Raw genomic sequence first — 16,896 nt, forward strand, 5'->3', positions numbered from 1 at the left:
CGGCTGGACCGATTTTTATGAAATTTTGTATGCACATCAGGTAGGTCTGAGAATCGTCCAAAATCTATTTTTCATACCCCTATGTTATATGGGGGGGGGGGTTAAGGGGGTCAGTAACATATGGCAAAACAACGTTTTTGGGGTCAGCTAGTAATCTATCGTCATGCCTCTGGTGGCCGTAAATTGAAAGGAAAAGCGAAACCATTAAATCCAACGAACCCCTACTACTGTAGTTGCACGACCTGTGTAGGAGACCGTGGTCGTAAACTTCTCTCGTGTGCTTCTGTTTGACTAATGTTTTGTGTATGTGCTTTCATTTAATGTTTCTCACTTGAAGCCATTTTGTATAAACCTAAAAAAAAAAAATATTTTGCTATTGTTTTGATAAAATTATTTAATTAATGAAATAATAAAACAGAAGACTGTTTAAACGCGCTTATTAAGAACTAATAATTCAAATTTAAAAAATATATATTTTTGTGTCGGATAGACCGTTTACCGAGAAAGGCTATAGGCTATGTGGTATTTTAGTAAGCAATTTTGTTCAAATTAACCCGGGTGAAGCCGCGGGGCACACCTAGTTCTGTGTGAATCGCTAGAGGGCCTTGTGGGGCCTTGTGAGGGGGCCTTTGTATTAATGTAAATTGTATTATAAGAAATAAACTTATTTAAAACTATATATTGTTTGTTTATTTAAATAAATTTTATACAATAATGGAGTTTTTTTTTACGAATTTTTTGTCACTTTTTCTAATTTTATTTTAAATCGACTTCTAATATGGGGGTTCAAAATTCGAATGTTTGTTACTTCTTGACTGATTGGATCGATTTCGATAATTCTCGGTGCTGGTCTTGTGGTCCCATTTAAATTTAATTGAGATCTGATGACTACTTTTTGAGTAATCTTTGATACGCGTTTTTAGTTGATTATTTTTCGTCTATTGTATTGTATATGTGTATTATACCGTGTGGTGTCGGCCGAGTAGAATAGCACCACCCACTTTCTTCCCGTGGGGGTCGTAAAAGGCGACCGAGAGATAAACCTGGCTCAAAATCATCAGGGTCTGGAGAAGGAAAACTTCATTTGAAACCCGGAATGGGGTCTCTGTCAAGCATTCGTGGCATAGCTCTAAAATGCGAAAGACTCCTGCAGCCGAACTGGCTCCACACGTATCGACACGTCGTTCCTGTGGGCCTAGCCAGTGAGGTCGAGAGGGTGGCGCAGAGCTTAGGCAACTCTGCGTTTTCCTGAAGAGTGTCTTAGGCGACACAGTGTCTGTCTGACATTGTCTGAATCGTTTGCAATAGACGGACTAAGCCAATGGCGTTGTATTACTGGTTGATGTAATTGAAGTCGGTTTCCTTTCGTTTTTGATCAAACAATTATTAAATGTACCGTAACTTTTTAATGGGTAAAGATGGTTCTTTTTATATTTGAAGCCTGGTGCTTGTCATATTGTTTCATTTAAATCCACGTGAATTGAAGTTTTTTTTTGTTTGAATGCAAACAATTATTATTTTAACACAAGGCGGCCATATCTTAATCTCCTTTACATTGTAGAATTTTTTACAAGAGTTTGTAAAGAAAATTGTGTTTTTTTTAGCGATTGTCTGGGTATTATTTTTATTTTTAATAAATCTACCCGTTTTAAGAAAAACAGCTTATATTTCACACAAAAAAAGAAAAAGTTATTAAAATTTTTCCATTATCAATGTTCCTGAAATGGATAGTATACGATGTATCTCGAAAAGAATTCTCTGTTAGAATACAAAAAAAAAAAAAAAAAAATTGGTTGTCTGTAAAGTTGGCTTACGGACGATAGTTTAACGTGACAACTGACAACTTCATAACATGTTTGCAGGCAAACGAAAAGAAACCGACTTCAATTATATCGACAAGTAATACAACGTAGGTAGACGAAAAAATAGTCAAGTAAATAGGCATTATCAAAGATGACTCCAAAAGTTGTAATCAGATTTTGATGAAATTTAAATGTAACCACATGATAAGCATCGGCTTTCGATTAAATTAAAAGTCATCAGAATCGGTACACCCAGTAAAAAGTTATGCGCATTTTCGGGAGTTTCTCTCGATTTCTCTAGGACCCCATTATCAGATCCTGGTTTCCTTATCATGGAACCACACCAGGGATATCTCATTTCCAACAAAAAAAAAGAATTATCAAAATCGATTCATAAACGACGAAGTTATCCCCAAACACACACACACACACACAACGAAATTAGTAACCTCCTTTCTTGAAGTCGGTTAAATAACATCGACACGTATTAAAATGAATGAGACGCCGCGTTGGCGCAACGGTCACAGTTATGGATTGTGCCTGTTGCGCTGGCGGTTGCGGGTTCGATCCCCGCACATGACGAACATTTGTATTGGCCATACAGATGTTTGCTGTGGTCTGGGTGTTTATGCAGTCCTAGTAGGTCTCCCCACCGTGCCTCAGAGAGCACGTTAAGCCTTCGGTCCGGTTGTTATCACGTACACCTGATAGCGATTGTTACTCGTAGTAGGGAATATATCCGCCAACCCGCATTAGAGTAGCGTGGTGGAATAAGCTCTGCTCCTACATGGAGAAAGAGGCCTATGCCCAGTAGTGGGATATTACAGGCTGAAGCGTAATATAATGAGACTATTATATATAAATAAGGTAGTTGAAAGAATAGTTAATTATCTCGACCAAATTTAAATGGGACCACGCGACAAGTCGGTACACCCTGAAATAGTAACACAAAAACATATTTGAATTGAGCCCTACCACTTTTTTGCAGTCGGTGACAAATAGGTTATTTAAAAATACGTGAAAAATATCACTTTAAAAAACTTTGTACTAATATTGTTGGGATATCGAAATAAAACAAAATAATTATTTTGTATTAAAGTTACATGTTTATTAGCTACTTACAAGATTCGGTGTTTTTCTGAAAAACATTTCATTTTCAAAAAGGCGTTTTCTACAGCCAATTAAATTTATACAATTTTTAAACTAGAATTATTATATTTTATCTGTTTACTTTTTTTCTAAAAAAATTACGTCTAATTACAAAAAAGTTTTATTTTATCAGTAATATACATTGTCGAGAAATAACTCGAAAAATATTTAAAAATAAATAATAAAGTTTAAATTTAAAAATTATTTAGGTACTGGACATTTGTATATTACTTAGTTTATGAAAATTTTATTAAAAATTTAGTAATGGGACTTTTTAAATTAGGAAGCAGTATTATGACGGTGATGTTAAATTAAAAAAAGATCCTTTATTTTCTTGATATTTCAAATTTGACAGATCAAGACAATCATATTTTTTTTTAATGAAATATAAAACAAAATAAAAAAAAAAAACAAATAGTGCCGTATCGCCTATCTTATTATATTTTACCGATAAAATACTGATGTGTTCGTATATTGCTTCCGATTCCATGCTAGATTTAATATTGCACTTAATTATAATTTACAGTTTTATTATAAAAAAGGGACAAAATAAAAATAGTTATATATACTTTTATTTCTAAATAGCACTATCACTAACACATTTTATTGCTTAATATTAAATATTACAATGTAATTATTAATAAATTCATTTATATGGATGTGTTATAAGTAAATAATAATTATGAAAAAAGATATTTTCAAGCGATATACTTATGTTTATTACTATTTTAATTGGAACTTATGGAAGACTAATCAAGCGGCCATCTTGTAAATCTATGATTTTTTTAAACTTTAAAATAACTCGTAGGTAAATTAAGGAAATAATTTAAATTAACTAAAAATTTGTGTAGGGCCTGTTCTACCAGTGAATAGCGCTATTTGATGCATGACGATACAAACAGACTTTGACAGTGGGAGGTAAAATAGTCTTCCGGGTAACAGTACTACTTGACTAGCCCGTTGGCGCAGTTTGTAGTGACCCTGCTTTCTGCTCCGAGGGTTGTGGGTTCGAATCCCACCCCGAGTCTGGGTGTAATATAAATATTTATTTATATATTTATATATGTATTATTTATAAGTATGTTTATCGAAAAAAAAATATGTAGCTATATACCAGTCGGCTGTTTTTTTTTTTTTTTTTTTATGACAAATAGGCAGGCATTTGTTACCTATAACACAAGCATTAAGTTGCTTACTTTAGGAACAGACGATCGTGTGTGTATTGTGTAAATATTTATTTATATTTATTATTTATTTATTTATTTATTTATTAACAGTACGTTACGGTCCACGGATTACAGTATCCGACAGTAGGTACAACAATTTTTTGATTAATTATTTACGTGACAACGTCTAATAAATCGATTAACGCCGGCTGCGTACACGAAAAAGGATGACTCATTGTAACGTTACGCTCATTGTAAGCTTGCGCCGCATCTATCTCTTTTCCACTCGGTTGGCCTATGCATCCGAGGAGATGTTTTGTTATGACGTTGTCACGTTAAACTTTCGTCCGTAAACCAACTTTACAGACATGAACCAATTTTTTTACCATTGAATTCTACTATATTTTGAGATATTTTTATGCGCTTACATTAATCTTAAAGTTACAGTTTATGAATTCAAGAGAAACAGGTTCTAATGGCCTCTATATGACGAAGGGCTTTTAATGGCCTAAAGATCTTTAAGATTAAATATCGAAAATTTAAAAATGACAGAATTTGTATCACTACTATTAGATCTTAAAAAAAAAAATAGATTTTTAAAAACACAAGAACTATATTATTTAACGGTTTTTTTTCTGCGATATTCTTATACAATTATACAGAACCTTTAGGACATGAGTCTGACTCATCATTGGCTTGTTGCAACATGTCATGTTAATCTTCCGTAAGTCCCATAAAGTATTATATACAGCCATAGAAAATATAGTCACTAACCTAAATATGGTGTTGTGCTTAAAATTAGGCGATTTTAAATTCAGTCGATATAGTAAAGCCTAGGTCAGACTGAACGTGTACTTACAGCGCTTCCATTTGTGCTATTCTGTGCTTAGATTAGAAAGTTTTCAAGCCCAGAGATAGTACTGAAAAAACTCGTTCACGCGTTTTTCTAATTTTAATGATAGTACGATCAATTACATGATTTTTATTCCACATTTTAGCTTACATTAAGTAAATCATCTCTTTGATAACTTTCAAGTGTGTATTCATTACATAAATTTACCGCTTACATTTTCTGTAGTCTAAAAACTACAGCGCTTAGAGTGTAGAACTTTCAAATGCAACGGTAAGACTCTATAGCGATGGTAAGTACTCGTCCAGTGTGGCGTAAGCTTCAAATGTATTAAAATATACTCTTAAATAAATTAAATTTATTTTGGATATAAATATGTTTTTTATTTATGTTTAATGAATGCTGAAGTATAATAATATAATTAATGTGACGAGTGTGATTATTTTCCCGATTGCTGTCATCTCTTCTGCAAGTCTTTTACAGATTATAAAACTTTAGAGTTGAACTGTCAAGTTTGAAGAAGGTAAAAAAAAGTTATAAAACCAAGAAAGGAGGTTATGCTCTGAGTTTTGCGATTTCACTATCCATACAACAAAATATGTTTTATTACAATTTCTATACATTTACGCCTCAAAGAGATTTAATTTCTACTAATAGTATAAATGCGAAAGTTTGGATGGATATTTGTTACTCTCACGCAATAAACAATTGAACTGATTGTGATGAAACTTGGTACATAGATAGCTAAAAATCTAGACAACACAGACTACTTTTTCCGTCCACGGGGTTGCAAGTTACGCGAGTAAAACCGCAAGGCGTAGATAGTCAGACATGCAATATATTGCTAATAATACAGATATAATATCAAAAAGTCTGTGACATTGCTTGGAGAGATTATTTTTTGTCATTTTGTCGCACGGGCTGAGTGGAAGTATCACTCGTAATGACACTGTCAACGTGACATTGGCATAAAAGAGTTTGACTACTGTGATGGACATATTAAAAAAAAGTTTTATTGCTGGGCATACATTTATAAAGGTGTTATGACAGATCCCACTACGCTGTTGCATTATAAGATGGTGGGTAAACTTACACTCAGTCCTCTAATATGAATATGACTTACATAATAACCTACACATACTCGCCTCTATAAACTATATATTACAAATTAAGGAATGAAAATATCACAATAAACATTGGTTTCTTTTAAAATAAAAAAATAAAATAAAGATAATTGGTGTTTTAAAAATTGGAATGTCAAAATTAGGAACAGCTGCGGTGAATCCCCGATCATCCGAGCAGGTGTGTATATAAGGCGAGGAGGGTGGTTGATATCGTCAGTCGGCAAGCGATTGCCGTGGAGAACATTGGAGATAGTTCGTCTGCGTGGACTGAGTGTGAGCCGCCTAATGTATGGAACTGAAAGATGTCGCTGACCTGGAAGATAAAAAAACCATTATTATTGTATTGTCATACCTTTGTTATATATTTAATAAATAATACATTTTTTTACTACAAAAATAAAATAAAGAAGAAAATAATCTGCAATTTGTGTTTGTAAAATTGCGGACGAGATTTTAAATTACTTTTTCTGTCAATCGAAAAAAATTGTAATGATTTGGCCACTCCTTTTCGTGTTCCGCTCGGGGCCATGGACCCCCGGAACCTCTCATGCTGGCCTAGCGTGAGAGGTTCTGTAAGAAGAAGTTCGAACGTAACTATGAAGGAGGATAGTTCGAATTTTCCACAATTGTTAGAGACACATGTCTCGCTATCCTTTAATTTTGAAGATATTTTCTATCTAGAATTAGGTTTGCATACAGCTACAACAGTAGTAATAAAACAACAAAAGCGTTTCGAATCAATATCCCTCAGGAAGATGATAATCCCATATTTTATTATAAAAGCGTATAAGAAACGCTCAGATTGCAAGGAAACACCGTATATATTCCATGATGAGTATTTGTATATTAATGTCCTTTGATATGGTGGACTCAGCGAGAAATGGTAAGTGTTTTGGTTTTGTAGTTTTGTCTATGATTCACAGCTAAAATTATGCGTAGGTGACATCACTCAAACACAAACACGGAATATGATGATCATACTGAACGCTAACTATAGATAGTTGATGTAACCACTGATTCAACCCAGGACCAGATCACGCCCATGTAGCGCTTGGGAGCGACTGACCGTGGCTCATCTCTTTAAAAAATATCAAACGGAATGTTACGGATTTGCGTGTGGCTGTCGGTGGCTGTACATGCCCGCACACTGCACCCCCCGCACTATAAGTAAAGCCACCCTTGACAACCCTCTAAATGTATTTTTAAAGAAATAATCGTTACAAAAACTCAGAAAAGCCATTTAAACCCCAAAATTCTTATATCAAAACTAAAATAAAGTTCTCTCTTACTTCATTCCATCCATATCTATTCTTCGCCTGGACGATAGCTTCGTAAACAGCACCCGGTTCCAGCCCCTTGAGCTCGTGAGTGACTCTGTGAGTGAGGGATCCAGCTGGCTCTGGAGCTGGGATGACGACGTCGTGCCAGCGGCCTGGCTGCTGGAATGATTCGTTTATCTGTGGAAGAAAACATACAGTTGTTAATATTGAGGTAGATTACAGTAGGAAATCGCTTGATTAGTATCTGGAGCAGGGACTTGGGAGGTCAGTAGGCCGCAGCTAAATAATATGAGGTAGGGCACAGCAGGAATTTCTTGCTCAAAATATGGAACAGCCCAACTGGGTTAGTACCTCGACCTTACAGAAGATCACAGCAAAATAATACTGTTTTTAAGCAGTATTGTGTTCCTGTTGGTGAGTAAGGTGACCAGAGCTCCTGGGGGGATTGGAGATTGGGTCGGCAACGCGCTTGTGATGTTTCTGGTGTTGCAGGTGTCTATAAGCTACGGTAATCGCTTACCATCAGGTGAGCCGTACACTTATTTGCCGACCTAGTGACATAAAAAAAAATACTGCTTTCAATTGCAGTAGCTTAGCAGTGTTTTTTTTTATAATTTTTTTTTAAAGTAACTAGGTCGGCAAACAAGCGTACGGCCTTATCACAACGTAGGTTGACGAAAAAACAGTCAAGTATACACGCACCCAATCAAGAGTTCTGAGGTAACATACATAAAAAAACGGGTGTGCTTTAGACCACACGACTAAAGCAAAACTTAACTAACATAACTCTCTCTCTTTCTGTCTTCATTCACTTATATCTCCCTCCCACCGTCCATTCGTCTCGCCCGATTATACTTTTCGTAACGCTCTCGTCACATATTCACCATCTTACATCGCATTCGCATCGTCACTTAACATCAGGTGAGATTGTGGTCAAATGGCTGCCTATTCGACATTAAAAAAAAAAAAAAAAAAAAAAACTCTCCAAGTCAAGCGTGCGTACAATCGAATTGAGAAAATGTCGGATGTAATTACTTTAAACAGATGTACGTAGACGTTATTTCTGTTCCTATTACAGACGGTAAATCCAATTTCCAATAGCCGCAAATTACGCGAAATTACTTCCAAAACAATTCAACGTTAATTGAATTTTCCCGCCGATTTCCCGCTCTTCACAGGTTACCCGATATTTCGCCGTTTCCTAATAACTGGCTTGATGTTATTAACAATAAGATCATATTATTTTTCTCTTTAGGTGTATGTATATTAATATTATGAAGACAAATTTAAATATCGAGTCTTTTGACTACTTTTTGAGTCTTTGATAACGCGTATTTACATGACTGTTTTTTTCGTCTTCCTACGTTGTGCCTATTACTTGTCGATGTGATTGAAGTCGGTTTTTTTCGTTTGTGAGCAAACATTATTATTAATATAAGCTTTATATTTATTTATAGACAATCGCAAATTTATGTTGGATTTTATTTATTTAATATTCGTCAAACCAACAGCACAAATAACAATACATAGCAATTGAACTAAACAACATTTGGCTAATGAAAGGTCTTCACGTATAAGAACTAGTACATAAATAAACATATCATGCGGACAGAGTAATTGCACGTCAAGATGTTACATAACCTTTTTAAACAATACATATATATCAACTAAATAATGCAAAGAAATTCTGGTTCAATACTCGCCTCGCCACCACCACACCTGAACTGAATACATCAAAATCGCTCAGTCTACACAGATTACTTAAACCTTACTCGCGCGCCACAGGAAAGCATTTTGGCAGTAATTTGTGGATACAAGAGGTAGTTGAATAAGTGTATAATGCCGTACTGATTTCAATGGTAAGATAAGAATACAACGTAAGTAGACGAAAAAAATTAACAAACGCACTAGTCGTCACTACGATTTTCGAGGCTTTCCCTCGATTTCTCTGGGATTCCATCATCAGATCGTCGTTTCCTTATCACGATACCACACTTGGGATAACTCCTTTCCAACAAAAAAGAATTTTCATAATCGGTTTATAAACGACGAAGTTATCTCCGAACATACATTAAACAATTAGGTGATTCAAAAGATTTCGTTCTAACTTGTGAAGAGTCACACGAGAAGTCGAAATAATCTTTATATTTTATAAAATTTTCATATGTTCATTACAATTTTTGAAATACAACTCTTTACGCACGCTTGACTTGTGGAGTAAGCTGGTGAATGCGTGACGAGAGCGTTACGAAGAGTGTGATCGGGCGAGGCGAATGGAAGATGAAAGGGAGATATAAGTTAGGGAAGATAGAAAGAGAAAGTCACGTTTCGTAAGTTTTACTTCAGTCGTGTGGTCTAAAGCACTCTTTTTTTCCATAAAATACTTTTACTGTGATAGACAATTTATTCTGTGGCAATCCAGACAAAAACGAATATAAAAACGCCTGATTACGTGGAGTAGCTTAGAAGTTATGCGCGTACATACATGACGATTTATCATATATATTAATATTCGAAGGTAAGATGTTGTTTGCCTCCAATTTTAGAAAAAACCTCACAATTACTTCACATAAATTATATATCATTTTATAGATAATTGCATGCTCTACCGGCATCCACAACTAAACAAATTACTATCGCTTCTATTTTTGTAAATTAATTAATCATTAAAATTATATATATACATACATTGACACAAAATACAGCAATGCTGCCATCTGACGGCTTCAATTTTGAAACAACGTCAACATGATTGACGGTCGGTAAATTTAAATTTTATTTTAATAAATTTTGTTCAATTTCAAATCAACTCACGCATAAAAACTTTTTTGTTATTTTGTATAAGTGAGTAATAATTATTAGATATACTCATTTAGCGCGAATTATTCGCACGGGTACAGCTAGTTTTTATACAAAAGTTATTTTGACAGTTGTTATTGAATTTGTTTGGTTGAGCGCGCTAATCTCCGGCATTACTGGTTCAAATTGAATTCTTGTTGTCTATCGATAGGCCATTTACTGAGGAAGACTGTATAACACGTGTACAGTTAGAACGTTTTTTCCTCAAATCACGGGTGAAACCGCAGGGTACAGCTAGTCTATAAATAAGTTTATAGTACATACCGCAAGCTGCCTGTAAAGTAGCCTGAGTTCGTCGAGTGGGGGGTAACTGTCTACAGAGAAGGACAGCGTGTACGAGGTCCTGGATCTGGCGAGCGGGGGGGAGGTGAAGCGAGCGGCTCCGGGCCTTCCTGATACCTCCACGTGTTGGCGAGCTCGTCCTAGGCTATTGTCAGCTACACACCTGGAATGGTAAACAGTTGGGAATGTAGTAGAATTTATCTTGGTGAATTTTGAGACTGATATTAGCTAATAGATTACTTTTTAGGAAAAACTTTCTACAGATGGGATGGGCTACTGTGTCAAAAATTAAGTATACAATGCGTATTCTATACAAATAAATAAAATTGGAGTGTCTGTTTGTAATATTAAAATAACCGCTTTTTACTAAATGCATATGTATTTAAACACTGTACATATAATAAAATAACATTTTATATATTTTTTTTCTGTATGTTTGTCTGTTTGTTCCGGCTAATCTCTGAAACGGCTGGACCGATTTTGACGGGACTTTCACTGGCAGATAGCTGATGTAAAAAGGAATAACGCTAATTTCATTTCAGATTTTTATTTTATTTTATATCTCTAAGAACTAAACAGTAACTATTTTGTTAAATTCCACGCGAACAAAATCGCGGGCACGGCTAGTAAGCAATATTTTTAATATTTGTCTAATCAGTACAGTTTTTTTTTAAATTTCTTTAAGTCGTAATGTCAAAGGTTTTAATTTTTTCTAAGCTACGTTAGTGTAGGTTCTGTAATGTACTGCATGTATTGCATATCTGGTAAAGAGTCCTTATAGAAGTCACTACATGGTTTAGATATACATTCGTCAGAATACGTACCAAAACATTACCAATTTTTCATATGTTACGTGTTGTTATTGTCATATATTTTAATTCACTTAAGCCTTAATAATGCATGATTTGTGGTTACCACAAAATGAATTAGGTACGCGGCGTTAGAACTTCAACGAGGGTATGTCACCCTAGCTGTGAAGTAGATTATCCTACGTGTTTGAATTGGATATATATAAGTAACTTCACAAACTTAGAACTATATAACAATGATAATGTGGCAGTAATATCAGAAGTAATGACATTAGCATCAGTAACCGAATTAGGCATAGCCTGTATTTCGACTATCAGCACCATTCCCTTCGACTAATTATTTTTCATAAAAGCCAAGATACTAGCCAAGAAATCGGAATTTCTCGGATATCGGGGGACAGAAACACATACAATACAAAACTACAAATGCCCAGACCATGGCAAATGTATGGGCAATACAAATGTTAGAGATCAGTTGCGATCGAATCCGTGACTGCAAGCGTAATAGCAGTGGGTTACATTTGTGGCGACATCTATCGCGCGAAATACGAACGACTACAAACTACGTAATTAGAGAAAAAAAAACTGACGTATGCTACATCGCGCTATCAGAGTTTTCAAAGTGATTAAGTATATATACAAGATCCCGACAACAACCGTCGGGGCGTTAGCCCGCCAGACACAACTTCCGTCTGGTTGGAGGATCCTCCCTTTTCATTGGTTGATGAGGAATTCAATCACCATGTTCCTCATACAGCTAAATTTGATGACTTGTTGTATATGGTTCCGAATCTCTGACAGGTTTTTTATTTAAAGAGGCAGTTGTTGTATATACTTACGTGAAATTCCCGAAGTCTTCCGGTTGTACATTAGCAATAAGTAGAGTGTGATTGTTCCCTCTGACAGACATGGTAACTCTTTCTGATGCTGACAGAGGGAACGAGTTCTGGTACCAGAGGACCTGTGTAAGTATAGGAAAATATTTAGAATTTAAACAACAGTAAACAGTTTTCTTGTTTAAAATTATTGTAGGTCTGAAGGTTATTACTACGTTACTCATAGTAGGGAATATCCGCCAACCCGCATTGGAAAAGCGTGGTGGATTAAGCTCTGATCCTTCTGAAGCGATGAAGGTTATTAAACTCTCCATCGAAGATAGAACAGACAGACGCAAAAATTTGGAGTAAATAAAAATTTGCTGCAGCTACGGTAGTACCCCCTCTCTGCCCGTGGTGGTCTAAGGGATAAAAAAGTTCTACTTCCACCTTGGGACTGTTGAAAGCGACCGATGGTGGGACAACCATCCAACTACTGACTTTTAAATACTCAAGACCGAAGACCGGGATTGTCGAAATGTTTTTAATATGGTAATATTTTATTTATATTTATTTAAATATTTGTTATTATAAATAAATGTTGCTAGCATATACTCTGTTGAACAAGTTAATGAAACAAATATCCGATAATATACAGTTGTTTCACGACTAATTTTTGTTTTTATTACAGGCAACACTGAATTGACAGTCTTTTAAGATATCAAAATCTTAAAGTAACAAAAAATTATTTATAAAATATCAAAGAACTAAAGATAATTTGAATACTAATACGCTAAGGTTAAGATGTTTGCCTCCATTTTTAGAAAAAAAAACATCAAAATTACTCCACATAAATTACATATCATTTTATAGACAATGGCTGGTTCTACTGCCATCAATAACTAAAAAATGTATCATTGATTTTGTTTTTGTTAATTAATTATTAAAATTATATATATGACGGTTTTAATATTGAAACAACGTCAACATAATTGATGGTCGGTAATTTTTTTTACTTATTTAGTACTTATTATTGGCACGGGTATTGCCAGTAACATAAAATTATCATTATCTTTAAGAAATGGATTCCTGCCGGCCTAGCATGCGTACAACGAGATATCTCTTGACGAGAGAGAGAGATAATGTCTACATCGAGTATTTTCTCGATTACCCTAACATGCGCACTACGAGAGACAAAATTCTCTTCCGAAGACTTCGCCTTGTCGAGTAGAGAAACATTATCAACCATAATCACAACTGAATATTATTCTTATTTCTTATGTCGTAAAGTTGAATTTACAAAGTTATTGACCAATCGTGCCAAACCGGGATGAGCCAACGTTTGTATAATTTCAAACGAGTGACACATGTTTTATTTAACAATGTTCTCGGCCTTTTGGCTAAGATAAAAAGTGTATATCTAATTTAAAAAATCTAATATGGAAAATAAAACGGCGTAAGTAAATGAATTTAATTATATATGTAAAACAATATGCTCGTGTTGTGCTTTATATCTTGTCGCACATTAGATAATTGTAATTCTATCACGCATTGTTTTATTTTATTTTATTTTATTTTTAATTTTTAAAAATTTTTGAATTTTTGATTTTTTTTTTTTTGATTATTGATTTTACTTTTATTCTATTTAATTTTATTTTTACTTATTGATTTTTTTCAATATAATTTTGTTTTGTTTTTTATTCTGAATGGTGTCTTGTCTTGTTGTACTAACCCAATATGGACTTATACTTTGGTCTGAAATAAAGTATTATTATTATTATTATTTAGAATAAGAAGCAACAGGGCGCAAATACGTTTTTTGTGTCATTATATGGCACACTTAACTCGACTTTTCGCATTTCCCGCTCTTCGTAAACCGAAATTATATAATTATAATAAGGAAACGCCATGGTATACAAAAAATAGGCACCCGGTTTTATTTATTTTTTATTTATCGTCTTTCTCGTCGATAATATTGAAAACGAGAAGTTTCTCTTCCTAAAACGACAAAATTCGACAAAATTACGATGTCATGTTAGCTTCCGTAGAGATAAATATCACAGATCACTAAAATTTAATGATTATCTCTTCTATTGACGTAACGAGAAGAGTATCGCGTGCACGCATGTTAGCTACTGTAGACATAGAGAGATAATACGAGAAAAGGGGTAGACAAAAATTGTCGTGGCGCGCATGCTAGGCCTGCTGGTCATCGGAAAGTATTTAAAAACTCATAAAACATATTTTATTTTACATATCAGCTCATGTGATTATGACTCAAAATATATGTGTACAATTTAGATCAAATAACAATGTATTTAGGGTCATAGTGAACCACAAACTTACCTCAGCGGGTGGGTCAGCCAAGACGGTACACAGTAACTCAGCGCGGAACCCTTCCCCGGTGTGAACCCACGATCTCTCCACTGTTATCTCTGGTGGATCTGTAGCAAACACATATTTTATTACCGCAAAATTAATTATGATTGGACCTTCAAAAATTTTACAGTATAGTTAGCAAGGATATCAGCAATGAATTAAAAATTACATAAATTACTTATTTATTTAATAGATAAAGAAGATGAAAACGTTTGAAGAAGAAAGAGAATGCCCCACATTCTCTTGCTCACTTTTTTATATATAACTAGGTCGGCAAACAAGCGTACAGCTCACCTGATGGTAAGAGATTACCGTAGCTTATAGACGTCTGCTACACCAGAATCATCGCAAGCGCGTTACCGACCCAATCCCCAATCTCCCTCCAGGAGCTCTGGTCACCTTACTCACCACCAGGAACACAAAACTGCATGTAAACAGTATTGTTTAGCTGTGGTCTTCTGTAAGGTCGAGGTGCTCCATATACTTAGCAGGAAATTTCCTGCTGTGCCCTACCTCAGGTAGAGACAGACGATCTGCGTATGACCGCCAGCGGAATATGGATAAGGTTTTATGGATAGGGATTTGATTACACCGTTGGCGCAGTTTGTAGTGATCCCGCTCTCTGCTCCGAGGGTTGTGGGTTCGATTCCCACCCCCAGTCTGGGCATAATCTAAATATTTGTTTCTGTATTTATATATGTATTATTTTTATAAGTAAGTTTATCGAAAAATATATATATCTAGGTATACCAGTCGGATGTTACCTATAAAACAAGCATTGAGTAGCTTACTTTAGGAACAGACGACCGTGTGTGTATTGTGTAGATATTTATTATTATTATAATTATTATTATAAGGATTGATGATAATTGGGACATGTTTGTGTAAAAATTACTTATAACTTATTTTCCTCATAATGTAATCTTCATCTAAATAAATAAATATTATTATTATTATATTATTAGTCGCGAATTACGTTATACCTATAATTGGCAGTTGATTGATTAGTCCATGATTTGTACTCAAACGTCCCACTGTCCGGCTAAGTCCTCTTTCTCTACGTAGGTTAATGTGATAAGAGATCCTAATATATTTCCAATTATGACGTGCGAGGATATTAGTCAATTTATTTAAAAAAAAAAACGAGTGTGCTTTAGACCACACGACTGAAGTAAAACTTCTGCACAACAGGCCTGCACTGTTTCTTAGATATACGAAACGTAACTGGCTATGAGAGAAAGAGGGAAAGAAAATGTGTGTTCGCCCCACCCAATCACACTTTTCGTAACGCCCTTGTCACGCATTCCCCAGCTTACTCCCCAAGTGAAATGTGCATAAAGAACTTTCACTTCAAGAATGTTACGTCACGCGCTATTACAGACCCCCTTCGCCATTGTAACGTACCGTGACATTTTACAAGAGCCCCACCTAAATTGATTTACATAATACTTCATGTATTATGTCCCCTTTTTTTCACGTGGGGAAAATCCTCATGGACAACTTCCGGCGAGAGGGCACCGGAGGGGAGTCAGACTCCTACTGAATAAAAATCATCAACGTGTGAGCAGACCTCCACCTAAGTGGGGCGAGATGGGGTCGCGTTAGCATGCACCACTTCGCCCCGGCGGCCAGAATGAAAACATCCGGGCCCCAGCACCCAGAGAGGGGCGGCACCCATGTATTATGTCCCCTAGTGTAACTTATTAAAAGCTTACTAATACTCACAGAGCACTTGCAGTTGGAACTCCGTGACGATTGGTGGTCCAACACCGTTGTCCACCGTGCAGGCGTACTTCCCGCTGTGATGACGTTCCAGTCTGGACAGTTGAAGTTGAGCGCCTTCGCCCAGCCGCGTATTCGACTCATTCTTGAAAGGAAATTTATTATTTCATATATAAGTTTGAGGGAAATTAAATAATTTTATTTATTTATTTTGAAACACCAACGAATCATCATCATCATCATTCCAGCCTATTGCAGTCCACTGCTGGACATAGGCCTCCACAAGTTCGTGCCAAAAATGCGTGTTGCCCATTGTCACCACGCTGGGTAGGCGGGTTAGTGATCGCAGGGCTGGCTTTATCGCACCTAAGACGCTGCTGCTTGTCTTCGGCCTGTGTGTTTCAAAGCCAGCAGTTGGATGGTTATCCCGCCATCGGCCGGCTTCTTAAGTTCCAAGGTGGTAGCGGAACTGTGTTATCCCTTAGTCGCCTCTTACGACACCCACGGGAAGAGAGGGGGTGGCTATATTCTTTGGTGCCGTAGCCACACAGCACACCAACGAAAATTGCGCTAAACTGACATAAAAATTTAAAAAATGACTGTGTTTTAGACCACACGACTGAAGTAGTTCTTTAGCTCCATTTAATATATTTCCCTCT

The 16,896-nt window shown here is 35.6% G+C and overlaps 1 protein-coding gene across 1 annotated transcript in view; it reads right to left on the reverse strand.

Moving 5' to 3' along the window:
* Nucleotides 1-6,227: 6,227 nt before the first annotated feature.
* LOC123665847 (igLON family member 5-like) overlaps nt 6,228-16,896 on the reverse strand; it is a 35,305-nt gene continuing 24,636 nt past the window's right edge. Inside the window, exons 5-10 of the mRNA XM_045600082.1 lie at nt 16,241-16,382; nt 14,483-14,580; nt 12,161-12,282; nt 10,495-10,675; nt 7,381-7,548; nt 6,228-6,404 (exon numbers count right to left, since the gene is read on the reverse strand). Coding sequence (XP_045456038.1) covers nt 6,258-6,404; nt 7,381-7,548; nt 10,495-10,675; nt 12,161-12,282; nt 14,483-14,580; nt 16,241-16,382 — 858 coding nt within the window. The 3' untranslated portion in view covers nt 6,228-6,257. The remainder of the gene's footprint in view (nt 6,405-7,380; nt 7,549-10,494; nt 10,676-12,160; nt 12,283-14,482; nt 14,581-16,240; nt 16,383-16,896) is intronic.

The sequence above is a fragment of the Melitaea cinxia genome, chromosome 25 (genome assembly GCF_905220565.1).
Source record: "Melitaea cinxia chromosome 25, ilMelCinx1.1, whole genome shotgun sequence".
Lineage (NCBI taxonomy): Eukaryota > Metazoa > Arthropoda > Insecta > Lepidoptera > Nymphalidae > Melitaea > Melitaea cinxia.